This window comes from Harpia harpyja, chromosome 15 (genome assembly GCF_026419915.1).
Source record: "Harpia harpyja isolate bHarHar1 chromosome 15, bHarHar1 primary haplotype, whole genome shotgun sequence".
NCBI classification, from domain to species: Eukaryota; Metazoa; Chordata; class Aves; order Accipitriformes; family Accipitridae; genus Harpia; species Harpia harpyja.
This window is the reverse complement of record NC_068954.1, coordinates 29,847,888-29,875,824: the sequence shown is the minus strand read 5'-3', so window position 1 is coordinate 29,875,824 and position 27,937 is coordinate 29,847,888. Positions and strand designations below refer to the sequence as shown.

At 40.9% G+C, this 27,937-nt stretch overlaps 1 protein-coding gene across 5 annotated transcripts; it reads right to left on the bottom strand.

Moving 5' to 3' along the window:
• Positions 1–112: 112 nt before the first annotated feature.
• On the bottom strand, positions 113–27,748 carry LIMA1 (LIM domain and actin binding 1). Of its 5 annotated transcripts, none has more exons than XM_052809841.1 (11): positions 27,639–27,748; positions 23,849–23,984; positions 21,136–21,181; positions 18,631–19,089; positions 13,180–13,288; positions 11,596–11,756; positions 9,072–9,179; positions 6,711–6,768; positions 5,863–5,978; positions 2,766–2,899; positions 113–2,347 (listed from the first exon to the last, which is right to left on the bottom strand). In XM_052809841.1, exons 2-11 carry the CDS (start codon positions 23,965–23,967, stop codon positions 1,345–1,347), a joined length of 2,313 nt encoding a protein of 770 aa, XP_052665801.1. In that variant the 5' UTR covers positions 23,968–23,984; positions 27,639–27,748; the 3' UTR covers positions 113–1,344. The 5 variants fall into 5 exon arrangements, with proteins under 5 accessions (XP_052665801.1, XP_052665803.1, XP_052665802.1 ...); XM_052809843.1 differs by having other exon boundaries at positions 11,596–11,744; XM_052809842.1 differs by having other exon boundaries at positions 23,849–23,987; positions 27,639–27,656.
• Positions 27,749–27,937: the final 189 nt, after the last annotated feature.

Below are 27,937 nucleotides of genomic sequence, written 5' to 3'. Positions count from 1 at the left end.
CTGGTCTCCAGCTTCCAGTAAGAACACCGGTATTTCACCCGTCTTCTCCCATGGTGTTTTTAAAATACCACCTCTTTGTGAAATGAGTATGAATCCAGTCTTCAGACTTAAATTTTAATGTAAATGACCGAACTTTATTGAAGGTTTTGTAGTTAGCAGGACTGTTAAGAAAGCAGAATATTTTACACCTCAAGTATAGTTAAGAGCTAATTCTCATGAGAATACAGTACAAATAAAAGCTAATATAAAAAAGGGCATCCTCCTTCCCCCGTTCAAGATTTCATTGTTTGTAAAATAAATGAAGTCAAGTTTAAAAATGTACAAAGCTTCAATGCTAGCAATCAGAAATTTTCACTGTTCAGATGGTTTTATTCCAGAGATTTTTGCAATGCAGCATAATTTCACAGCCATAATGAGAAGATTTATGGCAGCTTGATACAAGTAGGTTTTCAAAGTTGTCAAAAGGCCTTAAAAATATCATCTGCAGTTTAAAATGAATGATAATGAACTCCAAGTTAAAAAAAAAAAAAAAGGCAACCAACCAAAAAAAACCAAACCAAAACCCCACTTCAAATGCATATGGAATGCAAAAGTAATGCCCTGCAGGCTACTGCAAAAGTGTTCACTTGTCCTCAAAGAGATCTGTCAGCACGGCTTCTGGAGAAGCACTAAAATACATATGTTCCAGCAATGGGCACACCATTCCAGTTGCGCAGAGAAAAATAAAAGAGAGTAGGGAGTCTTCAATTGATCATAGGCAGTTTTGAGAAAGAAAGTCACATTGCACTCAATTTAAGATGCTTTAGTTGTTGGATACTAAGCACATAAATGTTTTTACTATTAAAAAAAATCCCAGTTGTGCCCTTTACATGTATTAAAGTGCATTAAGTTACCATTTTTAAAGCAGGCCAGAAAGTCCCTTTGAAATTGGTCCCTAAGCACTGCAGTAGCATTTGTAGTGGTAAAAGTAGTGTATTACAGAAAGCCTGTTTCACGCCACCATTGTGAGTACAGTGAAATTCCGTAAATTGTTAGTGAAATACCTATTGAAGCTCAAAAAGGATAAGACAGTAGGAGTACAGAACAGCTCTGTTCTCGTGCTGTGGACAGAGATTACCTGTTGAAGCTAACCCACAGCCAGATACTTGTTTCCATGCACCTAAATACACTCTTCGCAGGCTTCCAGAGTATTTTTCTAGTTGAGATAATTTGTACATAGGATTCCCTTAGTGTCGATGTGCAGTATAGCATCGCTTTCATGGAGGACAGCTGTTTGTTAAAGCTAAAAACACCGATTTAAAAAGGCCCAGCACCTTGCAGCAAGTTTTCTAGTAAAAGGCCAATTTATTCTTCATCATCTTCTTCATAGTAACGATTCCTTTTGATCTGTTCTTCCACAGATAGATCTTCCATATCTTCACCCTCCCAGAAACCAACATCTTGGGATTTGCGATTCTGGTTAGGAGATGATTCCTTAGCAGTCACAACATTGGCTAAGCTGGAATGTTTAGGAGAATTTGGTTCAAGAAATTCTTCATTTGGGATTTCCTGCTCTTCCATAGTGTGTTCTTCCTCATCTGTCTCTGCATTCACCTGGCCATTTTCTACAAAGTTATGCTCTACTGTTTTGATACCAGACAATTCCCATTCTTCCACTACATTCTTCTCTTCAGCACTCTTGATGTTCCTATTCTCAACCTTCTTTTCCTTTTGCTTTTTGTCTACCACAACCTCTCTCTCCAGTTCCTCACTTCTTTTCAACATCTCTCTCTCTGCCTTAGAAGGAGAAGAAGAATTCTCTGTTTTATGGCCTTTAACAGATATTGTTCTAAACGAGGCTGCGACTGTAAAGGGACGACTTCTTTCCTTCAGTGAGGAAGATCTTCTTAACTTTTTGAGATCCAGATCTACATCCTCCAGCACATCTGGCTTGGAAATTTCTTCTTCCGGGGGCCATTTGGGTTTGAATACTTTGATGCCCTCATCTAAGGCACTTCCTTGAATACTTTGGTCAGATGGAGGCGGCCAGGCAATCCTGAGCTTTTTTGTTTCTGCTGGTCTCTCTTCTCTTTCAGGCAAAGCAGAAGCTTTTGCTTCCATACTTGCTGCCAGAACTCCTACTTTTGCAATTGGGGCATCCTCTACTCCTGGGCTTTGTGGACTTTCTGTTGCATTTACACCATGGACAGTTTTCTCCAGGGATTCTTCACATTCAGTTTTGCCTGCCCATAATTCCTTATGCTGTTTGTGTCCAAAGCCTTCATCGTAATTGCCTTTAGATTTGAAGAGCTGATTGAAGTGAGGCTTGCAGTAAATATTCCCACGCAGAGATGCATATGTCCCAAGACTGTTCAGGAAGATATGAAGTCAAATGTTAGCATTCTGTGTCTCAGCCACTGAGACGGATGTATATTTTAGTTATGTTACTGAAGAGATTCAATTTCAGCCTTCCAACATGTTTGGAAAAGACAAGCTTACAGCTTTCATGAGTTTGTATGTCCCTCTTTGCAAACATCAGGAGCTCTTTACAAAGTTGGACATATATTTTTCCCCACATAAAATTACTTTAAGAGTTTAAAAACAGACTGCATTAAGTGCAAAAGCCACTGGCAGAACTAGGACTGTATTACCACTCCTACACTCCTTTCCAATTCACTGGATTATGGCTGCCTTCAGCTCAGCTAAGCTTGAACAGCACCTTACTCAGCTGCTGCAGAGGAAAGCTACACTTCCTAGACAGCAGCCAAATGGAGCAGTGTGTTTACCTGAGTTTACTGTTGCAATAGGAACAGCGGAAACAGCTGATGTGAAACACCTGCTGGTTGGCAAAGAGCCTTTCCATTGGGTACACAGTCTTCTGACACCCAACACAGGTTTCCTTCATTGGCAACTGAAATTTCTACGGGAAGAAGAGAAAGCTTGTTAACTGGAAAATGAATCAACTGCTAGGGGACTTGGCTTGGGTTCATGCATGGCTTCCAGATTTCTCAGAAAATTGCAGCAATTCACTTTCTGCAACTCAATGCTCATTATGGTACAGCGGATTCTGGTGGGCAATGAGTGAGGAAGAGGCTATGGCAGGCCCACAGGATTGCTGTGGCTTGACGGTGAGCCAAGATTTTGCCCCAGTGAATTCCACAGCTGAAGCATCACAAGTTGAGCAATGGTTGAGAAAGAACAATGAAAATACTAGAACTCAGTTATAACTTTGACTGAGCCAGTTCCCCAAAAGCTGTCTAATCCATTTCTGCAACCTCAATTTTTCTTGATAGGAAAATGATGAAGAAACATTCAGGTAGATTAAAGTCAGCATGAGACTTAACAAAATAAAAAAAATAGTGCAGAAAAAGAACTGAAATAACCACAAAATAAAAGGTACAGGGTGGGAGGGGAAAGGAGTGGAACAGGCTGCTCAACAGTTTGAAACGATCCACTTTTGCTAAATGCTCTCCTCAAAGAGGAGGAAATAGTCTCAGCACAGATGCAGGCAGCAGGAAACACTTCTGACTTCATTTGTAAGCAATTCCAGTTCTATCGCAAAGAAACTACACTCAGGTTTCAGGACACGCAGCCCTCAAACTTGCTCAAGACTTAAAGTGAGCAGGGCTTTGAGGTTCAACAGCTAAAATTGTTTATGTGCTCACTAAGAGAATTTCCTGAGAGTTTAGTGCAAGGGTAAACTTAAACGCTAAGGAGTCAAGTGTCACTGTTGTGCTGTACAGCAATGGTTTCAGATTTTGTTTTCTGACAGCATCAAGGAAGCAAGTACATTGTCCATGAAAAAAGGTCACTTGATGCCATTCACTTCTTGGAATCTATTAAGGTTGGCCAATAGGGAGGACACTTTAAAGGAAAAATTAAATAACTTACAGTTGAGAAATTGGCAGTCTCAGGCTGCATGTTGATTACAACTACTTTAGCAGCAGGGTAAAAGAGGCTCCTTACCATGGGTCTGCATAGACACATTGATATTGTAGCTTCTCTTTGACAAAGAATTACCTACTACAAACTTTCTAAAAAGCTTTAAGGAAAAATATGATGGCTAAAGAAAAAACAGGAAGGCCACAGGAAGACATAATTACAGCAATTTATTTATAACAGACTAGAAACAATGGTTAGGCAATGAAAGTTACAGTTATGTGAGGGACAGATTGCTGAAGACAGAGCCAGCTGAAGTCCATTCGTCACAACCATAAAGTTTGCTGCCAATTTAATTCCAGTTTAATAGGTATTTAATATTTTTAAGGCATTGCTTGAAGTTATAGTAGATTAAAGTTCCAGTTACGATGGCAGCTTGACCAACACAAGTTCAGAGTTCCTTTTGAAAAAAATGCACAATTTCTAGGTGCTGCCAAAACGGCGTATGAATTCTGAATTTTGAGTCACTAAATGAAATCTCAAAAAATGAGAGTTTACCAATGCAGACAAAAATGTAATTATCCATGCTTGCCACAGGGAGCAAGGCAGCAACAATTTGCTTGCCCATCAGAAAGTAATTCTCCCTGAAAGCTTAGTTTTGCAAGATGACATGACAGTGCTGGCATACGCTTCTGCAATGCACATCCCCACCTAAGAAGAGGAACTTACTTGTATAACAATGAGCCCTATGTCTGATGGAGAGGCGTTTTGGGGTGTGAAGAGAAAGAAATTCCTTTCCAGGCATACTACAAATAGGAGCTACAGGAGGAAGGTGAGGCCCCATAAATATAAAAAAAACTTGAGAGAAAGCTGAGAGTTGAGGTCACATTAGGAGGGAAGCAGAAGGCAGGAGTAGAGGTTAGGAACCAAGAACAGGAGACAGAAGCTGGAAGAGACAAATAGGAACCTTACATGAATAAACGGCATCTGGGTTTCTATCTTGGCAGCGCAGAATCTAAAGCAGTAACAAGGCAGAGGACTAAAATAGTTCTAATAATACAAAGAGATAGCAGAGGACCAAGACACACAGGTTGTGTGTATCTTGTATGCTTGTGACAGACTGAGATTACAACAATGTTATAGGCAGCTCTAATTTTGCATACTGGCATTTATACTCCAGAACACTAGGAAGCCACATCTTACTGGTCTTCATGAGGTCAGTGCTGTTCCTCTGAAAGATGGGGGAAACAACAAAAGCACAGTTGTTTCCTCGGGAGTGAGCCAGGAAGTCTGTGGCAGCCCAGGGAATAGGCATCCTAACTCCAGACAGCACACGTGACAAGAAAGTACCGTGTGATCAAAATGTTCAGCACTGCCATTTGTGTGTCTAATAAGATTAGCAAATACATTCCTACCCAAGAAGTTCTCCATCTGCTTTATGCTTTATAGCTCCTGCTAAAGAAAATGTAACATTAAAGACTTGTTACTCAGAATGCCAAACTCAATCTTTGTGGAGTCAGTCACCACAGTGCCCTTACTATAAAGTTGCTACCAACTGCAGTTACCTTGGGAACAGCTGAGAGAGGAGGGTGGAAAGCCAAGTCGCAGCCTACCTTTAGTAGATCAGTATCAGGACCTCAGTGCCAATCTCTAGGAGCACTGACTTTACAAGAGGCATAGACAAGCCCTGATAGGATCCCCTGCTCAAACCCTTTTTCCCACACTGAAGAGAAACACTGCCTCCGTTGTAGGGGCACGCTGTTTTAACAGCAGCAGGGCAACTCCCAGCAAGCAACCCAAACTTAGTCTTTGAAGAAAAACTGACAGTTTTGAGATGCTTTTCCATTCTGTCATGAAACACAGTCTGATGAAGACAGATCAGATATTGATACAGTTACTGCCAGATCCCTTGTGACCACATCAGTTGCATTAAGGCTTTTCAGTATTAGATAGAGAAATTGGTTTTAACCGTTGCCAATGTTTGAGACTAAATAGCTGCTTTACCTTCACTCCTTTTGGCAGAGATGCATCTGTCTGGCCAGCTGGTTTAGAACCAAAGTTTTGCTGCTTTGTGCTGACAGGTTTCTGAACTTCTGTCTCGCTCTCTGAGTTTTGTCCAACTAAGGGAGCAGAGGAGGAAGAAAAGGCAATTACAATGACTTTAAAACCATGGAAAGCTTATGCTCATAAGACCCAACAGCAATCCTACCAGCTAAGGGCCAACATATTTTTTCTTCAACATCTGCTATTAAATCTTTAGATCTAGATATTTAAACATGATCATTCTACTCTTCTGATTTACCAGGAAAGTTAAGTTGATATGTGAAGGAAACTATACAGGGATCCAACATCTAACTTGCAGGAACTGTTCTTCATTTCTGCAAAGTGCTCACGTGTGGGCTTGAATTTAGGTGTAAAGCTAAGGCAACGTGAGAATGTGCTTACACACTTTACTGAATAGAACTCATCTATCTCTGGACAACACCAAAGACACTGGGTAATTTTCCTGCATTAATAAGTACTTCAGCCTACTGACTGATGTAGTAGTTGCCACAGCTATTACTTTAAGTGCAAATGGTGAGGAAGCTACACTTAAATGTCTTCAATCAGAGCAAACAAGAGTTACAGATGTCTTAGAATTACAATTGCAAATTAACTTGTAAACCTCAAAGAAATTCTTATAAATTTTGAGTTAGGCACAGGTCAGATTTTTAGTACAAGACAGGTTTTTATTGGGTCAAGTTCATCATTTGACAGGACTGATCTTAAGCATCCTACACACAACTGGGCAGTTAGTGCTCTTCCTCAGCCATGTGTTTTACTCTTGTTGAGGCAGGAGAACAAGTGCTTACCATTGCCATCCTCTAGAAGACCAGAGTGGAAAGACAAACTGTTCTCACCTACAGAAACCTGCAAGAGAATATTAGACAATGAGCCCCTTTGAACTTCTGAAGTCTGAATAATCATGGCCTGAGTAACACAACAGGCAGTTTGACACTGTAAGCACTTAAATAGGAAGAGACTGGCCACACTGAGGTGCATGTGAAGCTACTTTTTGTTTTGTAAGGCACAAGGCAGGGTCCAGCTGACTGCCAAGGATGTTAGTCCTTGCTACAAGGTAGATATCCTCATCATTCTACAGCTCTTGCAATATTCAGATCATCTGTCATAGTATTCACACACACAAACATCGTATTTTTGTTTTCCCAAACACCTGCAGCTTGTACACCTTTATCTATTAGTCTTCAGAAATCCTTGTGGATTTTGTTGATGTACCTCCGACGTTTTCTTACTCAGAAATCCCTTGACACCAAGCACTACACATTTACTGGAAATCTCATGGCTCCCCCCAACATTTGACAAATCTATGACATTTAAACATTCAGCAGAGACGGTGCTTTAGGGGGAAAAAAAGAAAGAGAAAAAGAAGAGCAGAATTTTAAAAAAAGCTTTTGTAGAACTAGAAGTTGGCTGTTCCCAGGTTGGGACAAACATGCCTGCACCTATCCTGTTCATCCTCCTTCAGAAACAGACTCATATAAAAAACTTCTTAGAAGAGTTGCATATAAACCAGTTTCAGACACTAAACATGTTACAGATGAAGCTCTTGATGTATATTTCTTCATTAAACTTGGCACTATTACTATTAAATCAAATACTTTTAAGTAGCTACACTGAGAAACTAAAGTACTGTAACAAGATTAAATGCAAATCATCACTAATTCACTTTAATGATTGAAAGGTCCATTGCAAGCAACTGAAGTTTGCAAATTAATGAGGTAATGAGGAAGCAAGTTACAAAAATTAACATACTCTGGTCTACTGAAAAAAATAACTGTAACACTAGTATACTGGGAAGTGCATCAGCATGTTCTGTGGCTGTTAAAGTCTCACACATGTCTGGCTACTAAATCTTTCATGAATTCAGTGTGAAAAATGACAGAGAAGGTTAGCAAGTTTCTTTTGTTTCCTTTTTGCCAGAGGACTCCCATTTCTGACATTCACTACTAGTAGTTTTAATTAGGCTTATTTCCAAAGTTCATCATGTCATTTCAAAAGGACAATCCTGGCTCCCAAACAATGCTTTATTCAGGTTCTTTATTGCACCTGGACACCTCAAGAAGTAACTTCACAACTACAGCTGAATACAAGAATTTTATTAAAATCTTCCATTCAACAACAGCAATGTATTCTGATTTAACAGGTGTTCTTTTAATTAACTCACCTTTTAGCAAAAAGCAGCCTCGATCAGTTGAACACGAAGCTGCTCAGCTGTCAGTGAGGAACAGCTGAAAGCAACAATTTGGCCCCTTGCCCAAGGAAGGCTGGAAAGCTCTAAAAGCCCTCCTGGCATTAGGCTGCCACGTGTTCAGAATGGCTGGAATACACAGTACCCCAATTATTATTCAGTTACTTTTAGCCCGTCTGCTGTCGCCAGTTTAGTATACAAATGCTTGAGTGTGCTTTATTATCTCTAATTCACAGAGTAATTTAGTCTCTATTTACAGCTGAAGCTCAAAACCAGGAACAAACCCAAACAGGCATTCTCAGTTACCTTAATCAAAATTTAGCCACTAAATGCAGAAGAAACAGTGACAAACTCCTTTTACTTGTGTCACACAAAGCTCCTCATGGTTTTTTTTTCTGGTGTGGTTTCTTTTTTATTTTATTAAAAAACCAAACAAAACCCCACAAACAAAACAAATACCTATCTGTGAATCATCTTTTCACAGTTAGGTAACATGACACAAAAAAGTTTAGGTGCCTTCATCATAGTCATCAGAAATCAATGGCAGAGTGAAAAAAAAAACCAGAACAAAAAACTCCCACAAAACCGTCAGAGTTTTCAGCCCTAGTCAGCTACTGAAGTCATCAGAAAATATGTAAGTATGATACTGAAGGATTCTGCCACACTATAGGCATGTCATTACTGAGAAGACAGGGGAAGTCTCCAAGAAAACTTGAAATTTGTCTCTAGATATTCTCTACAACTGCTTAAAAGTCTTCCACAGAGACTTGGTAGCTTACAATTCAGATACAGTCTAAAAAAATAATAAAAAAAAATTCAGGAATTCTGCAGCATGTAAATAATCTGTATCAGCTGCTCATATTCAAATTCTAGATGGCATGTGGAACAAGTATATCAGCTGTGCTTCTACAACTAGTTCCACTTAAAGTGAAGTCCTTGATCTTCACCAGCATGAACATCTTACCTTCTCCCCATCCTGATAGGAAATGGAGTCCTCAAGACTTGGTGGCATATTCTCCTTCTGCTCAGATTTGTAATTCTTGAGTTCACTTTCACTGGCTTGAATCTCATTCTATAGAATAAAGCACTTGAAAGTTGACAGGTTCTTTTCCCCTAGGAAAGCACTTGCTTTCTATTTTTCTTAAAATCTTTTTTAAACTGTTTTCCTAGTATATACAGTGATAATTAAAGGAAGGGGCATGAAAATCTATACAAACTTGGTAAGTGATACATTCTAATGAAGAAAAAAGATGGGGCTGTAGAATTTTACTATACTCTATGGAGGTAATGCCAACATTTTCCTAAACAACCCCTTTTCTCTACTTCCAGGTTCCTGTTTAAAATCAACTCTCATTTCCCCTGCTCAATCCACATCTTCCTTTTCCAGAAACGTTAACTTTTCATCTGAAATTGCAAGTATTTTAAGACAAGCACTATCTAAAGCACTGTATAACTGAAAACCACAATTCAACATAAAAGCAAATCCTACCCTTGCTTCAATACTAGTCAAAAACCTAATTCTGTTATTTACCAAGATTTTTGTTCTTGACAAACTGACTTGTTTAAGATTTTCACAGAAGAATCTTTCAGACTTAAAAACCAATAAAATCCAGTGAGACCTCGTGTTTCTTTCATTGCCACAGGATACAAGATAATTGGAGAAAGACTCGTGCCTTTCACAAGGCATCTTCTCTGTAATGTGAAAGAGAAACAGCCAAATGCCAGCACCAGCATCTTACCGGATTTTGTAAACAAGTCTGCACAAAACCAACCACGTCTAATAGGTACGTAATTGAATGTTAGAATTTTATTGTACAGATCTCTAAATATGCTGTCCATCACCTCTCCCTCCCCTTCCTGTATCGCTTGCAATGCATAGAAATGATTGCTTCTCACCCTTACTCTAACCAACTGTAAAAGTGTCTATCAGTTTTAATCCCAGCCTAATTACACCACAATGCCCTCAAAATAGTTGTTCCCAAGAGAGATTCTAGCTTTCCTTTGTAGCACAGATGTGACACATTTTAAGAGACAGGAAGTACAAATACCACACTACCATATCAAAAGAGCCCTAGTTGCTTTGTCAGCAGGGAAGGAGAATATCCAAGAGTTATGGCTGCTACTGGAACACAGAAGTACTGCAAACATTGGCCTCAGAAACCGTTGTTTGCTTCATCTTATGTGCTGCCCTTGTCGATGTGCCAGGCCAAAATCAAAAGAGATTCTGCCAAATGGGACATCCTAAGAGCATCAGGCTGGACTGACATTCAAACTGATAGCTTTGGGGATTTACAAACAAGAGTCACAAGAGACATCTATGGTAAATCTCTTGCCATTAGGACATAATTTAGTGCATCAGCTACTGCTCTGAGCCACAAACTGGAAAAGGCAATCTAGCAAACTGAATCCAGGCAAGAAACAGGATGCAGAAATCAGCAATTAGCAGTTAATCAGATTTGTTGCACTGGCTGCAATTACTTTCCATTCATGCAGTGAAGTTTACTCGACTTTCCTCCCAAGGGTTGGAGAATTAGACCCACACATCATATGAAATTCAGAAATCATTTCAGCAGGGTAGAGACTTTTGTCTCTCTACAAAGATACCCAGGAAGCATGCACTCTTCCACAAAGCTTAGAACCATCATTTTTGGCTTTTATTTCCAGTGCAAGTTTCCTAACTTAAAAAGGCCTAGCCTCTTAAAATTTATTACTCTGGTTAATAAAAGTCATACTTAAGCAATAAAAGTTCCCATCATTGAGCAAAAGTATCAGACAGTTCCACCAAATGTACTTAAGCACTTTTTAACAAAAGCTTAGATTCTTGCAGTCTCTTCAGCTGCAATACTTTACCATGATTCATTAATTGCTCATTTCCTCATCAAATATCTGCAAAATTGGCACAGGTTCATTCACTGCAAGAGTCTAATTGGATTCACATAATGGGAGAGAAGTCTTGAAGGGAGGTCAAAAGCAGAAGGGAGGAAAACTGATTGGAGATCCCAAAGCTGCAGGCCAAGAGATCCAGGTTCTCTGCACTGTATGACATAGAAAGTCACTCCATCTTACTGTGCCTCAGTTTCCCCTAGCTTATAGCTAATGTACAGTACAGAACTGAGTTTTGTTTTTTAAAAAAAACAAACAAAACCCCACCAACACCCCCCCCAAAAAACCCAACAACAAGCATGCAGAGAGCTACAGACATGCAGAAAGAAAAAGAATGTCAGCTATGTTTCAGAAGGCCCTCAGTTAGGGTGCCAGCAATTAATTCCTTGGAAAACTTTCAAGATTATTTGAGGAGGATGCAAATACTTATTTCTTCCCGCAGTATGTAGAGGCAACTCTTCATTAGAAATTACTCCTATGGGCACAAAGTTATTTTCAAAAGAAGATGGCATTATCTTCAAAAAGCCTGGTTTCTCCAAGATCTTCTTTCCAGTCTCAGGTTGGGACAAAAATTCACTTCTACACACGCCAAAGAACAGACTTACCATGGTAATGAGGCCTGTGGAACTGCCCTGCTTGGACACAGCTGCCTGATACTTCGCCAGCCTATCCTTTATTGATGTTTCTGTTAAGCGAGGCATTTCCAGGCTTTTCTTGGTCTCTGCCTTATCTGGGCTGAATGCTGGACTAGAATCTACAAGATGCCCTGCAAAAAAAAAGTACATGAATAAAGAGTAACTTTCAGGAACACCAGTAGACCTATCTACAGAAAGATTTACAAATCCCATCCCTTCACCACGCCCAAGACCACAGAAATTCCAGATCTGAAGAGCACAGAAATGCTTCAGTCAAAGGTTTATGCTCCAAGTCTCGTAATTGATCCAGATAGTTTCAGAAGTACGCATTCACCAGATGCAGCATCCAGCCAGTGGTCTCGGAAGTAATGAGAGCAAACAGTTTTAACATTGAAGATTGTTTTGCTGTTACTGTCAAATGAAAGCAGCTGCTACAGTGGCTAAACGGAAATATACATCATTCCTCTAGTGGAATAGTTGTCAAAGTCTTTTGGGGAAAATATGGGAAGCAAGGAAAGAAGTCTCACTGGCCACTTCCACCTTCTTCATGAAAGTAATTTATTGCATGACATGTTACACATGAGATCTCAAGAACAAACATGTTATGAAATAATTCAGTTTAGTCTTGCAGGATCATTTGAAGCATCTGTTTTTACCTCAAGAGGAAAGAAACATTTGGGAGCTTAAGTCTTTACATAGGTGCAGATCTCCTGACTCTCAGAACTATGCCCCATTACTTGCCATCCATCTTTCATTTTTGCTTTCAGATGTTAGCCAAACAGCCTTAAAAAGCCAGCTCCTGTGACTGCTCTGCTATCTAACTTTCTTGTAGGTCTTCAGTAATAGCTTAATTGTTCAATAAAGAATGAGAAAAAAACCTGACCTTTCACTAGCTAGTCGCCTTGAATGACTAAAAAGTTGTATGAATCATTAAGGCCCCTCTTGGGGACAATAAACAGATGTAAGTAGTTCTTGCCATTCTCTCCAGTATTGTTCAAATAAGGACATAACGTGCATTCTAAGTAGTGAGATACAATATTAGCCATAGGCTGAAAACACAAAAGATTATAAATGCTTTGCTAGAAAAGAGTCTCCAAACGTGAAAAATACATAATTTTGCTCAAGTCATAAGGCTAGCTGTAGTTACCCATGTCTGGACAAGGTAGGAGGGATGAGAATTAAAGCAAGAAGGAAGAAGGCATATTGTCTTGTCTGTCTGTTCGCTACTTTCTAAATTAGTTTGACTACTGAAAGTAGTTCTAGCATTGTCCTAGGATTAAGACACAGGAAAAAAAATGGGTTCCATTCCTTAACTTGCTAGTTATCTCCTGTGCCTTGGCTTCCCATGCTTAAGAGTATAATGGTTTAAAATTCATAGCAAGACTTAATTCATTAAATGCGATGCTCGCATGGACTTTACAGATGGAATATGGCTGCACTTCGTTCCATTTCTGAAAGGCAAAAGTTATTTCCATTGTATTGTATAAAGTAGCTTTATTTTATAAACTAAAAAACCCAAACCAAAACAAAACACAAACCATGAGGTTTACTGACCTGATGTACTATGGCTTTTCTCTCCTTGGCCAACATCAAAGTCCTCCGAAGAGAGGCTGTTTTCAGAAATCCTTCTACCGACTGCTGTCTTCCTCTGGTCTCTAGGGAGCTGTTAGAGACAAGACCCACCTATCAGCTGCCTAGACAAAGATTGTTGCGTATAATCCTTTAAGATGCACAGGTGTCACTAGCAAATCTGCTTTACTGGAATAAACAAGTCTAGCAGGTGACATCTTATTTAACCAATATAAAGTTTGATCACAGAATACCTGACCCTCTGTCACCTGGAAAACACTTTCTTGAAGAGGTCAGCAGATGCCCTTTGACTACTTATCTTTGTTGAAAAGTCAGAGAACCAGAAAGATCAGATTTTTAGGCATTTACCACCAAATACAAAACTTTGGTCTAGATTTTTGCATTTCAAACAATTTCTTTTGAAGCTAATGTTTAACGTCATTTTATGAAGATTTAAAATCAGAAAAAGGATGAAAGGAGAAAGCTATCAAAAATTTGCATTGATTTTCAGCAACAGAAAGAAGAATGAATACTATTGTAATAGAAGTTATCTAAAGTTACTTGTTTTGATTTGGATAGCTCATGCATTTGGTACCAAATAATTCCCTAATTAGGTCTGATAAGGCTGAAGCTTAAGCAGGAGAGTGCTAGAGATAAATATTCTCAGATATCCAGGATAATCACTATCTGCAAGGCTGCAGTGCTGGACAGGGTGTTTTGTAGCACTACCACACAGATGCTCTGACTGGCTCAATCAGATTTGATACTCATTTGTTGAGAACAACTCCCCAAAATCTAATGCTCAGTAAAAGAAATTGTGAAAAGAAATTTCAGCAGCTTTGATAAATGCTCATGGAAGTGCAGTTTAATTTGACTTCATCAAGATAGGATGTTTTCACAGCTGAAAGTCAACCTATGAAATACTAGAAGGCGATAGACCTTTGTTCCCTCCCTAGGAAGAGTTAAATCACAGAGCCAGTTGGAAATTAAGATTGAGGCTAATGTAGGGAAAAAGGCAGGTTTGGCAACATGCTTCAACCACATATCCCCCCCCCCCCAACTTCCAACAAGTTGCTTATTTGCTGGTCACCAAACTGAAGGAAATTCCAAAGTTTTATTTTAACAGAACTGCACTGTAAAATAATCACTGTGAAAAATCAGGCTGCTTTGGCATACAAAACAGCAACTTTACCAGGAAAGGAAAATGCAGCTGGAAAACCTCTTTTTCCATTAGCATGGGAAATATCTTCTATTTCTGTGGTTTAAGACTTTGGTAACTTTTCTTACTGGAAAAAAACTTAGCTATGACAAGTCTTTTCCTTCCATTGAGTGTGTTGATAGGTTCAGTTTGGGAGTGTCTGCACACTTGTAAGGACTTGCAGATTCCTCATTCTGTGCAAACTATCCTTAGATGATTCTTATTCAGCCTGCGTCCACTTTAATGTCACCTGGAGCCCACAAGTCTGAAGGTCTTACAATTCAGAAATTTGTCTCTCAAAGGGTCTAACTTTTGACTAGTATGCAAAGAAGTTCATTACAGAGAGAATACACTTGAAGCCAAGATCCTCTGAGGACACAGAAGAGAAAACATGTTTATTAGCCCACTTGAAACCCCTGACTATTTTATCACTGTCCTGGCTTTGGGTTGTTTTGGGGGGTTTTGTTGTTTTGGGGGGTTTTTTGTTTTTTTGGGGGGGGGTTAAATAATATGGCGCCACATACGTTTTCTTGCACACAGCAGGAGTGACAAAGCTACAAATGAAAAAACAAGTTTGCAGTATAGACACATGGGAAGTTTGCCTGGCAGCAGAGTGCATAAGGAAGTTTTCACTAGCAGGGAACAAAGGTCTTAATTCAAGTAATTTAGATCCAGCATCTGGGATTCCAACCTCACTGAAAGAAACCATCAGCACTTTTGAGGAGAAAAAGACAGTTAGAAATCAAGATTGCCTCTTCTCATTCTCCTTTGTTTCAGAATCTCCATTCCATTTATTTTAACGGTAGTCTTTCTCCAGTAACATCATGCTGAACTGCCCTCATGCTGAGAAGACAAAGAATTCTCAATTATCAGTTAATTTGATTATTAAACAAATTAAACCTCGAGTTGGCCAAGGGGCAGTGTGTTGTCAAACAATTATAACAAGCGTTCAGTCAGCGCTCACCAACAGGAATTCTGGATCAGGGTGATCACGTCATCTAGACGCATGCACAAAATCAAAGTTTTCTTCCAAGCAACCAAAAATCTCCATATTTTTACCAGCAGCAAAGGATTCAATATTCATCAGAAACAGACTTTTCTGCTTGACTCTGTAGGACCTTCATGAAGGCTGGCAAGTTCTGACTTAAGAGCAAAGAGCTTCCCCCATTGTACCACCTTGCTGTGGAATCCACTGCAGCAGGAAAAGTTCAATTATCAGAGGCAGCCACCTCGTGACCAACTAAACAGACTGAGTTAAGTACTCCGTCAACTGAATTACCTCCACAGTCCTGCCAGCTCCTCTCCTCCTGTCCTCTTTGCCACCTCAGATATCTACAGGTATTACAATTTCAGCTGGAATTTCAAAATTTCAGTTCTTCACAACTTTTCTGTAGATAAGTTGTATAACACAATTAGCCTAGGTCTTGACCGTAAAAATCCAAAACTCCAAAATACAAAACCTTTAGCTAGAGTTCAGAGATATTTCTGTACACGTCTTAGTAGTAAAACCTACAAATATAAAATCAATGTTGTGTAGATTTTATATCAACAGTTTTATATTGTGGGGAAAAAAAGCAGAGTAATGGGGAAAAAAAGTTTAATGAGGGGAAGATGAGGGACTTTGCTCATTACAATCAATAGACTGACCAACCACAAGTAATTAGGGTGATTACAGCTCATGGAAGGTTAACAGCTTTTGCATGAATGAATCCCTGCCTCGCAACCTTATGCATATACCACTCAGTTCCCTTTACAGTCCTGGCTGGGCCACAATTCCCATGCCACAGCTTCTGCTACTTGCAAAATGAGATAAAATATTCCTCACGTCTGGAGAGCCTCATGTCTGGTTCTAAGACAAAAGAGGTGAGTGCAGAGGTACCACATACAGAGTTCACAGCATTTTGCCTGGGGCACAAAGAGTCATCAGGCAAAAGACCAAATAAAAGTTACACCTATTTCATTATATACTAACTGTGTCAAATGTGACCCTACACATGAGGTTAGCTACACAAGACAGTAAGTTTTTGCCTTAAAGAAAAAACACAAGCCAACTTGGAGACAACTTTTTAAGTATTGCAGATCTGCTTACTCTTTCTTTTCTTCTGATCTTCCTTGTGTATGCTTTCGCTATCACTTACAGGAAGAATTCTTTGGAATTGATAAGAGACCCGATGCTCAGTCTTTGCTTAATGCTGAACCAGTCTAGACCGACATGCCTACCTCTAATGTGCTTAGAGCATTTTTTTCCACAAAGATGCAATAAAAAAAGATCTGTCTTGTATCTAAATTGCAGAAGGCAGAATGGGTAAATGAATAAACTAGGAGGTTTTGCTTATAACCCTGAAAATGAGAATAGGTTTGTTTAGAGTGGATGATTGAGTCAGGAAATCCAGGCTCTAATCTGGATTCTTGCCACTGACTCGCCCAGCAACCAGGCAAGTCATTTTATCTTTACTGCCATAAAGTTACAGCCATGTTGCTGAATTTACAGTTGGACTCGATGATCTTAAGGGTCTTTTCTAATCTGAATTATTCTATGAAGCCTTGCTTGCACTTAAACCAGGGGTTTATCAATGGTCAGAGTTCAGGAAAAGCATAAATGGAAGGGGCAATCACAGAGCTTGCAGTTAGCCAAACTTATACCACTGCTGTAGTTACTTCCTACCTTAAGTGAAAAAGATCTGTGTCCCCACAGCGCCTATCTTCATTGTACGTGACTGCACAACATCATCCTCCAGTCCTCAGATAAATTCCCAGAATCAGAAATCTTACAATAGTGCTTTCTAACTACAAAGACACCCCCTCCCCCCCATACACTTAAACTTTAGAGCATTTTGTGCCTTTTCCCTTCTAAAATATAAAGTAACCAGATGAACTTGTTATAGGAACATAATTTGAACTTAACCTGAATAGTTTCATACCTACTGTTTGGTATTTACTGTGTTCAGTCGGTTTTCAACAATATTTGAATTACTAAGCTTGACAGAAATACCAGTTCCAGATTCAGTCAGCTCCGAAACAATTTATTCCCCAGGCTAAGATAAAGTTACTTGAAGCCCATCTGCAAAACGGTACTTTCCTGTGGAATCCTGAGTGATTAATCCTACAGCAAGAGTTCAGAGAAGTGCTATCGGGAGATCACCCTCCACAGCCCGCTCTTTCAATGGACATGGTAGTATGGGCAGCTCTTACATAATGACAAAGACTACAAAAATCTAAGTTGTGAAATTACTATATACAGACCCCAAACTGATTTTAACACAGAGGTGCTCCTCTAGAGCCCTTAATTGTTACATATTTAAACAACTTTTGTACAAAATTTGTTTGTTTTACTCAATATTGCAAGAAAACCACCCGCAGTAAAACAAAGCCAGAAGTATAGGAAACTATGAGAAAACTGGAAAATCCACCAGCATCAAGGCCTCAGGACTATGTTGCAAGTCACTAGCATATGCAACTCATTTTCTAGTTAAGCAATTCTCCCCCGGGACACACAGTCTGCAGTCCACATGCAGGATCAGATTTCATGAGCAGTTGTAGGAAAAATGCAAGCCCTGTGCATTTGCAAGTCAAAACTAGTGAAGGCAGGAGCTTGTCTGGCTATCTCTGCTTATTTTTTTCCCCCGTGAGGATTCTTTTTCGATAAGAAACATTTGTTAAGATACAAAGATGAGAGAACACCAAGGAAAAGATGGGAGTATTTCACAGTACATATCTCTCTCTCTGCATATGTGTGACTCACATACTGATACGTATATAAAAAACCCCTCTTAACTCTGGCAGTACTTCCATCCCAATTGCAATTGCCTGAGATTGTTCAGCTCACTTCAGTTACTTTTTCTTTTATATAGAAACATACACACATATATATTTTTACACAATTCATGTTTGCATAACTCAATCTAACGACAAAATATAAACAATCCCAACTCGCTTTTAAAAAAAGTCTTAATAAATTCCATACTTATTTTTCTCTCTTAAGTTGTACCCCTTTCACAAGCAAATTCATTTTACATTTCCGAGCAATCACAAATAGCCACAACTCCAAGCACTCTGCACATACTTGTATAGCTCAAATAAGTTATTAACACCAGCTATGTTATGTTTCAACTACAACAATGAATACAATTATTTGCAGAGTCAATAGTTCAGAGCCACTCCCTCCAGGGACTTTTCCTGATGCCCAAGAGACAGCAGAGTTTTAGTTTCTCTTAAGATTTGAAGGGACAGATCCTTACCTTGGTCTGAGTCGCTTCACCCTTTTCAAACATCATCTTCAGTTTGTTCAGTGGAACGCTGTATTTCTCGATCTTCCCCGAAGAGTCCGTGTTTTCGCCGGCTTCAGGCTTTTCCGCTTCTCTGGACTCTCTCAGACAGTTTTCCATTTTACCACTCTCTGGTGAGTGGCTTTTGAACTTTCTGCTGTCACCACCAGGACACTGCAGCTGGCCAGGGGTGCCCGGAGGGGCCTGGGCGTCAGATGTAGCACCAGCCCCCGGGGTTTGCTCCGCGTCTGGGGAAGAAGCAGGGCTGCTCCCGACTCCAAGCCCGGGGCTTGCGACCTTGTGCCTAACCTCAGCACAGCTGCTTCGTAGCGTTTCCTTCCGAGACTCCGTTCCCAGCACTGGATTCTCCCACTTCTTCTTTAATACACTCAGATTCCCCCTTTTAAAATGGGGGGGAAGATTTTCTGTGTTCTACAAAGAACAAGAAGTTAATTCCAGTTATATGCCTGATGAAGCATTAAAGCACTTCCTTTCTATGCGAAAGGAAGTTAAAGGCTCAGTACTGCTCTCAGCTCCCTGCTTTTTCAGACAGCTGTGAATAGTTACAACTGTGCCACATGGAGAAAGCATCCAGGATAGGAAAGGAAGGAGGGGGGAGAAGAGAAAAGTCAGGAGCTAAAGCAGGAAGTGAGCAAACAGGATGGCCTTATAAGGAAAAAGGGAGTCAAGCTCTAATGAGTTAAATGACACACAAAAGGCTTGAATCCACACATGAAGGAAAGGGGACCAAAATCCACACAACAAGGGTCTCTAGTCCTAGAACAAGCAAACAATAGCAAAAGCAGCCATATGAGGGATGGGTGATGTGCCAAATGTTGCAATGTCTTCCAGCTGGTTCAGGAGACAACAATTAGTAGGCCTTCCAAAAAGCTACAGATTAGCTTTCAGAAACCACTACTTTTTTGGAGTTATGTATTTCTACTATCAGTTAACAGTAGCCTTTTAGTTACAAGAGATCTGTCTTCAGTATTTTATACCATGCAGCATAAGGCTCAAGCTAAGCACTGACAACAAATGTCTTTTTGCTCCCATTTATAAATACCAGATCATTTGCTGGAATTTTTCTTCTCTTTCACTCAACACTTTGAAAGCTTTCGGCAGGGTGCATGCACACAAGTCACAGGCACTGCCTTACCACTGTGAGTTAGATGGTAATACATGGAGCAGTAGTACCCCTCACATTCAAGTGCTTCTCAGACTAGTTTTGCTTACAAGTAGTTACCTCTCCCCAGAGTAACAGACCAGTCCATGTTTAATTCATTCAAATCTAATACCTGCCACCACTGCATTTTTGCGCTCTCTCCCTTATGGAGACCACTACGTTTCAAACTCATTGCAAGTGGAACAGGTCTGCAAGGCTTACAGGAATTAAACAGGATTAGCAGCTATATTAGGATTTAAGTCTCTCGCCCTATTACTCTTCTGGTCACATTTTGAACACTGAATCCACCTAGACTTCAAAAAATATGAGCTTGCTTGCTGACTCTGTTTAAAAGAAAGTATTAAAGTTATAAGGCAAATACTGTAATGTAACAGAAGTTCTCAAAACTGCACAGCAGCTTTCCACAGGAACACCTCTGGATGTGATGCCTGTGGAGTCCCGGCATACTTCATAACACAAGTCATTCTTGCTTGGGACTTGCCTGTTCCCTGATCATACAAGCAATAAGAAAATTTAAGACTGGAAAGTAATTTTTAGAATGTTTATTTTATCACACCTATATCCCAAACAGAAAAAGAATGACTCCCCAAGCATTAAAGAGATCAAGGCAGCATGGTCTAACAAAGACTTACCTATATATCCTGAAACCATTGCCGGTCTTTTTAAATAAAAATTAAACTGAGGATCTGCTTATACAAAGACCTACAATCTTAGTGCCTGATATTTCAACCAAGGTCCCCTGACCCCAGACCAGTAAGACCAATGTAGTTTACAGGAGGGAATGTGAGGCTGTAACAGAGCCAAAAAGGATGGCTCTCCCTCCTCCAGGGGCATTTTGAACCCTGTAAGCCACTTCAGAGAAGATCCCCCTTAATGGATTCTACAGCTATCAAAGACATACACATTACATTTCAGAGACACTGGCAGCTTCTTTTAAGAAGATTTTTAAATTTAGTCAAGAATGAAAGACGTACCACACAACTGCCTACAGCTAAGAACAAAGAGGTGGATATTCATGTGTTGTGGTTAACTCGTTTTGCCTTTCGCTTAGGAGCGAATTGGTGATTCAATATATAGCTTTAGGCAAGGAACTTCATTTTCTTTCCTTTCATTCACACTGGGAAAGGGTAGGAGGAATGAGTCAAAAGCAAACACTATGCCTAAACCAAGTTCTCTGAGGAGACACATGGCAGCAACTTTGATACTCCAAAAATCAACTGTCACAGAAACATTACATGTAGGTGATCTGTTCTGATTGCGGGCTGTTGCTTATAGCCTAGGAAACAAATACTTACACTTCTTTTTTTCTCAGCAGTGGCTTCTTCAGCTGCTTTCTGATACCTTTGAGATAGAGGAAAGAGAAAAAAAAAAACCACAAACAGTTTTTAACCAGAATACTGAATGCTCTTGAAGACAACTGAGATTTTTTTTTTCCCCACCAAGCATTCTGTGCACTTCCCAAGGATTCTGTGCGCTTCCCAGACCTATGAAATAAAAACAGAGTCTGGAAAAATAGTAGCAAATAGTACAAGAACAATGCAAAGCGATGGACACATTTTAAGTAATTCAGTTTATAATAACAACATACATTAATATTTTTCATCACCTAAGCACTCTGATTCTCAAATATAGACAGTTTACCTTGGAATAGCTGTATTGTTTCCGCCACCCAGCTGTCTGCTGTGCCCCCTTGCAGGAATAACTCAGCTATTTATACAGCAGCTGCTGAACCCTAACAAATTACAGCTTGGCATACGCAGAAAATCTACATAAGTGCCAGCTTATTTTACTATGCTGGGTGGTAAACTGCACCAATTCAGCAGTTGCTTCATGAGCAGCTGAACCACCCCAGCAGTGGAAACAGTAATCACAGCCCTCTGAAGATAAGCCACCCTGGATCATGAATCAAAGTCCTTTAAGAAGCTATAGAAAACTCCCAGCAATCTGCACACCACTCCACTGGGCATAAGCACATCCACAGCTAGGAGCACACAGACCACACTGATTAGTATACTGTGCAAGGTGATTGCACTTTGCTTTTGAAATGCACAAATTAGTCAGCTGTGACAAATTTTGCAATTTGTAAGTAGAGCTCTGCTTTTCAAAGAGAAGAAACATCACCCAACGTCTGCTTGGGCAAATGTTTCTATCTTTCTTATTCGTGGAATTCTACTTTTGATACAACTGTGAATATGTTATAGGCAATAAATGAGAAACTAGTATTATAATAGTCATCAGCTTCAGACTTTAAGTAATTGCTCGTATCAAACCCATAACTAATGCATATCACCAGCTCAGTTCCTTCTAAGAAAAATTCTTACATGCAGATACCTGCTTTATTACTCATTTTTTCTTTATAACAATTGATTTTTTTCCCTGCTGTGAATAGTGTGCTCCTATGTAGATTTCTCCTCGTTACTCTAGAGAGTAGACAAATGGCACCCTTACTTATTTCTACTCTACAGACTGAAAGCTGCTAAAGGAGTGTAGCTGGCCGTCTTTAATCAATGCAAACATATTAACCTATGTCTCTGTACTATAAAGGTTCCAAAATTTGGACAAGACATGCTGAGAAAGTAAGTTTATGGAGGAAGAGAGATCAATATTGGAAGAAGCAACAAAGAGAGACAGGGGGATGAAAGTCAAGTACCACACTGGAAAACAAACAAGGATTGAAGAGTCCCAGAGACCACTCACTCTGTAAGTTAGCCTGCCACAGCGCACTGTTGAAGTCTCTGCCGTTGCAATTTGCATGTCTCTGACCTGACAAAACTGATAATCTAAACACTATATGGAATGAAAAATATGTTTTCACATACAAATATTTAGGTAACAGCAATTTAGAAAAATTATGCTCCTCACTGTGAGTATCAGTGTTGGCAAAGCCAGTAAGTAGGACTCTGTTTTTTCAAGGAACTGACACTGCTTATGCAGAGGGACCCTACTTGATTAAGGAACAGCAGTTTGGATTACTTCCAGTAAGCCCTTTTCAAAGGATTATCAACATTTAGCAAGACGACCAGGTTCTGTAATCAAGCTTCAATGAGTGAATAAATTACCTTAACAAGAGTGGTCAAAGCAAGCAGCTTCTCCCTAGGACAGAGTACTTAAACAGTAACTTAAAGAGCTATGTTTGTGTAAAGTCCAGATTGCAATTATCCTTTCCCTGTAGACTCCATAAAGTCTCTCCCACACTCGAGATTTAAATACTCCAAAACCTTGCTACGCTATTAATGCAATAACCTAGGAGACTTGGTTGCCCAAATCCCATTGAAAATCCAAGCTGTAGTCTACATAATTCCTTAAGGAAATAAAAGCTTTTCCACAAAACATGTAGAGGCTACCATCACTTAGCTTTCTCAGTGTATAAAATGTTACTTTATGATTTGACTGTTACCCATCATCCATCTCTCAGAGAAAAGTGAAGGGTAGTATCCCTTTTCTACACAAGTTTTGTAAGACAGGGGACATCTGTGAAGAACATAGCTACTGTGAAATTCTCTGATGGAACTCTGACTAGAGGGTTACATCTATCACCACCCGTTGATAGCACTACCATTTCTAACTGGTCTCCAATTAACTGATAATGCATTACTGCTACTTTTTCTATAGTACCAGGCAGGAAATGCCATGTGAGCAGAGAAACCTATGTAGTTCATGCTTAGGCAGCTAAAGACTGCTTCTGATGAAGTAAAACCCTAATGGCAATAACCGCCTACATTCCAATACTCTGCCCTCAAAAACAAATTGCAATTTGTAGTTTGACAGAAAACATTCTACTTTATTCTCTGACAGCAGAAAAAAGATATTATAATTCTGATTGCTGAAACAATATGTCAGCAACTAGAAAAAACTTTTCCCCAGCACATATTAAACCAGAAACTTAAATGCCTACAGATCTATATTATTTTTAAGAAGCAAGCAACAGTCAGTGAAGCAGTCATTGTTCAACGTACCAGCTGTCAACCTACACACGCAGCCTGCATTCAGCAGCCTCACAGTACTTACTTGGAGAACCTCTCCACAAGAGCGGATGACTTATTCTTGTTGACTAGAGAAAGCTCTTTTGCAGTGATTTTCAAAGACTGTGAATTCCATTGTCTTCTATTAAACGGGGAAGGCTCCATCTTATCACCACAAATACCTGCTCAGGAAGAAAGTACAGTGTCAGCAATATGAATTATGTGAGCAGAAAAGTAGTTTCACAAAGTGATTCGATACTAAGTCACCATTCAGGCGTTCCCAGCGTACTAGTGCCACTAAGTCCTGATCATTCAGGACCTTGTCCATCAACTGACTCAAAAAAACAAAAGGCATCAGATTAAAATTATAATTTCCTCTGCAGATGCCATTGAGATGGTGCCCTTGATAAAAACACTAGCCGCAATGAAAGGGGTGAGAGATAAGCCGTAAGCCAGGAGTAAGAAGCAAACTGTGACTGAAGAGGATGCTAATGTGAAACTCTCTATTTCCTATACACACACACGGGCTCCAGGAAGCCCTAAGATGCCCTCTCTTGTTCTGGTTTCTAAACCAAATGTGCTGGCATTTATGTAAGAAGCTTGAGTTATGAAACCTAAGAGGATGTAATTCCTATGCAAACATTTTTCATTCACTCTTGTGGTGTTCATTCTTAACACAGCAGCCCTTTCCCCTGTGAACTGAAACAAGTCTCCTGTTCATGGAGACAGCTGTAAACCTTGTGTTGCAATAGCTATCAGTTACTTAAAGGAATAGTTTTAACTGCCCTGTCCTGCTGTAAACGGGAAGAGATTTTGTACAGCTTTTCACCACAGAAGCCGACAAGACTATCAGATTTTTTTTTACATACTTAGTTTTCTTTTGCGGAGGAGGAAAGGAGGGGAGATTAATTTAAAGAGTTCTCTGATAAGACAAAAATAAAGCTTGTAGGGCAACGCCTTTCCTTTTTTCCTCTTTTCTTTTATCCCTGGTCTCATGTCACACAATGCCTGTAGCAAGTGCACTAACTGATCCTACAATGCTAACATCAGGCTGATCTCTTTCTCGTATTTTCCATCAATTTCTTTAACTGATTTGCACCATTAGGTCACAGAACTCTAGAAGTCTGAGTACAGGTCTGCTTGACCCCTAATCACACTGTAAATGGAAGCACTTTAAGACAACTTGATATAAGCAGTCAATCAAACATAGGAAAGGCCACGTTTCTGAAATCCTCATAGGATATAATGCAACTGCTCAGAAATGACAAAGACTCGGGATTCTGTAACGCCTCAGTCCAGAAGAATTCAGCTGCAGCAAGCGGAGTCTCAGCGACTGCGTGAGTTGTGAGTCTCAGCAATTTCCAGTGCTGAAAGCGGAGCTCTGGGTCTGTGAAGTGCCCTGCTGGAACCAGAGGAACCTCTCTAGTGCTGCACCCTGCTGCTGCATAGAGATAAAACAGGCAGCAGATGAACACGTTGCTGTCTTGGTGGATATAGTCAGGAAGAACGCGACTTTCTCTAACATTCCTTAATTCACCTGATGTAATGGAGAGAATGACACACCATGCCGGGACATGTTTTTTCAAGATAGTGATTTAGATGGTGATTTTAGACGTACAGGTTGAATTATCGTGGCAAACAAGAAAAGTTATGCTATTTTTGTTGTGATGTTGAAACACACCGAAACTACTTATCAATGTTACATTTCCAGTTGCAGCTTACTGCAGATTCAGACTCGCGTCTCCCACTTAAGGCAGTCTCTGACATGCATCCATCGCCCCTTCCAACTGGCAAGAGAAACTCGGACCACAGAGTTACTTTCTGAAATTCATGCTTTCTTGAAAACATTTTGCATCACCTGTTACCCTCTTCTGTTAACCTGTGAACTTTTGTCCAGACTGGACTAAGAGAAGGATGCTCTCCATTTGGCTGGCTTAAAATAGTTACCAACCTTTGCCAACTGCGCCAGTTGTCATCCACAAAGAAAAAGGATCTAATTAGAATACAAGAGGAGCACTCAATTTTCTCCCTTTTTAAAAAGCGTATTGCACATGCAAATAAATAAGCACTTTTGTGATTAAAGTTTGTAGTCCCTAGCATTGATGCCCAGTAGCAAACATTTAGCATATAGATTTAATAAAGCCACAGAATACATATGCAGAGATTATAGATGGAATTTATTCCTGAAAAATATAAGTCCATATTAAAGAAGAATTCTGTATCAGCCATGTAATGCTGCAGCTTAAACTTTGGTTTATGATTAATCTTGAGCCAAAAGGAGATCACCTGAAACCCCACTTTGCAGTTTAAATTGCCTTTCACAAAACAGAGTCAGTTTTGCCCAGGGAACAGTAGCGGGGCATTCATTAGAAGCCTCCCTTGGCACAGATAACAGGTTGCTCATTGACACACACCTTACACGGAAGGACAGGTTCAGTAAAACACTGAGAAAACAAAATCTAGTTTAATTGTTCAGAAAATAAACCTGGTTTTGATGGCCAAGCTTTCCATTGCAGCTTGTAGTGATCGCTGTTTGTGGATGCATTTTCTCCCCTGTTGTGTTTTTGTTCAGTTTCCCTACCATTTTCTCCATTAAAGCCATAGGTACATTAAGACAATCAGGCCTGTTTTGGCAAAAATCTCTTTATAAAGGCGGTACCTACTGCTAGGACATTCAAATGGAAAGTTAAGAAGCCTATTTGGAATCTCAGTCGCTAGAAAAGACATAAAACAGAACTCTAAGATGCCCTGAAACTTGTGCTCTCACATTTTTGATGCCATTCCACATTCTTAGCACTTTCCCATACGTTTATGGTTTCATCGTGTCCAAGCATCTCTGTGTATTTTTTGCCGCTCCTTCTGAATAATTTATTCCAAGTCATTTCAGGAAATAGTCCTTTATCGTACGTATTAAAATTTAAACGAGATCATGAGCATTCTGCATGCTGCAATAGAGACAGGTTATGGTTGAAGACGGCACGGAGTCCAGAGGAGATGGAGGAGGGGACAGGGAATCTGGAGTTGTGCAAGATGTTAAAGAAGGGAAGGACTGTGATTTAGCCACGGTAATGCACCAAATCTACCTCCAATAACTTCAACCAAGAGTTTAACAGCAGAATAAAAATCCATATATCTGAAGAGATCCTGAAAGAAAAGCTTTTTTATTAACGCTTGCCCCAAAGCGGAACTGGTTGACTTATTACAGGTGGTTCAAACGTCTGCAGAACGGGACATCTGCTGAGACAACTCATTAGCTAAGCAGCTCGGCCACGAAACCGCCGACAGCAAGAAGGCGAGAGCAGAGGTGGGCTCGCAGCCCTCACCTCGGGACGGCTGTAACTGCCCACACGCCCCTCCGAAGCTACGTCTCCCTGAAGCACCTTTTCCCGACGCCAGCCTCCACCGAGTTCCGAGCACCGGCGGTCCCGCTCCACGCACCGCTGTCACTGCCCTCCCGCAGAACTCCCGCGGATCCCGCCGCCGGCCCAGCCCGTGCGACAGCCGACAGAGCCCCGGTGACCCCCGCGGGCGCTACCGGAGGCGACCGGGCACCGAGCTCGGGGGGGGGAAGACCGAAGGAACGCGCTGGAACCCGCCTCCGATCCTGCCCTCTGAGGCGGGTAACGGGCTCCAGGTACCGGCGCAGCCCCGCATACCCCACCACCGGACTACCGCGGCCCAGCGCCCGGCGGGAGCCCCCGGAGACGGTCCCGCTCCGGGCAGCCCCTCAGCGGCCCCGGTCCGCCCCCCCCCGGCCCCGCTGACAGGGCCGCTGGCGGGAGCGCGCCCTCCGCCGGCCCGGCGGTCCCGCCCCCCCTCCCCTTCCCCTCACGCACCTGCGGCGGTCGGGAGGCGGGTCCCGCGCGCGCACCTGTCGCGGCTGAGGCAGCGACTGCACCTCCGCGCCGGCAGCGGCGGCGGGCAGCCCCGCCGGCCCCGCCCACGGCCCCGCCCCGCCGCCTAGAGACACGCCCCCTCATCGGAGGGTCTTCCCCGGCGCATGCGTATCGTCGTCGTCCCCCCTCCCGCCCGCCCGGCTTCACAGGGTCTTCCCTGCGCGCGTGCGCAGCGGCAGCTTCCCGCCTTTTTGCCGGCGGTGCTGAGGGAGGCGGGTGTGGGCGGCTGCTCGATGGTC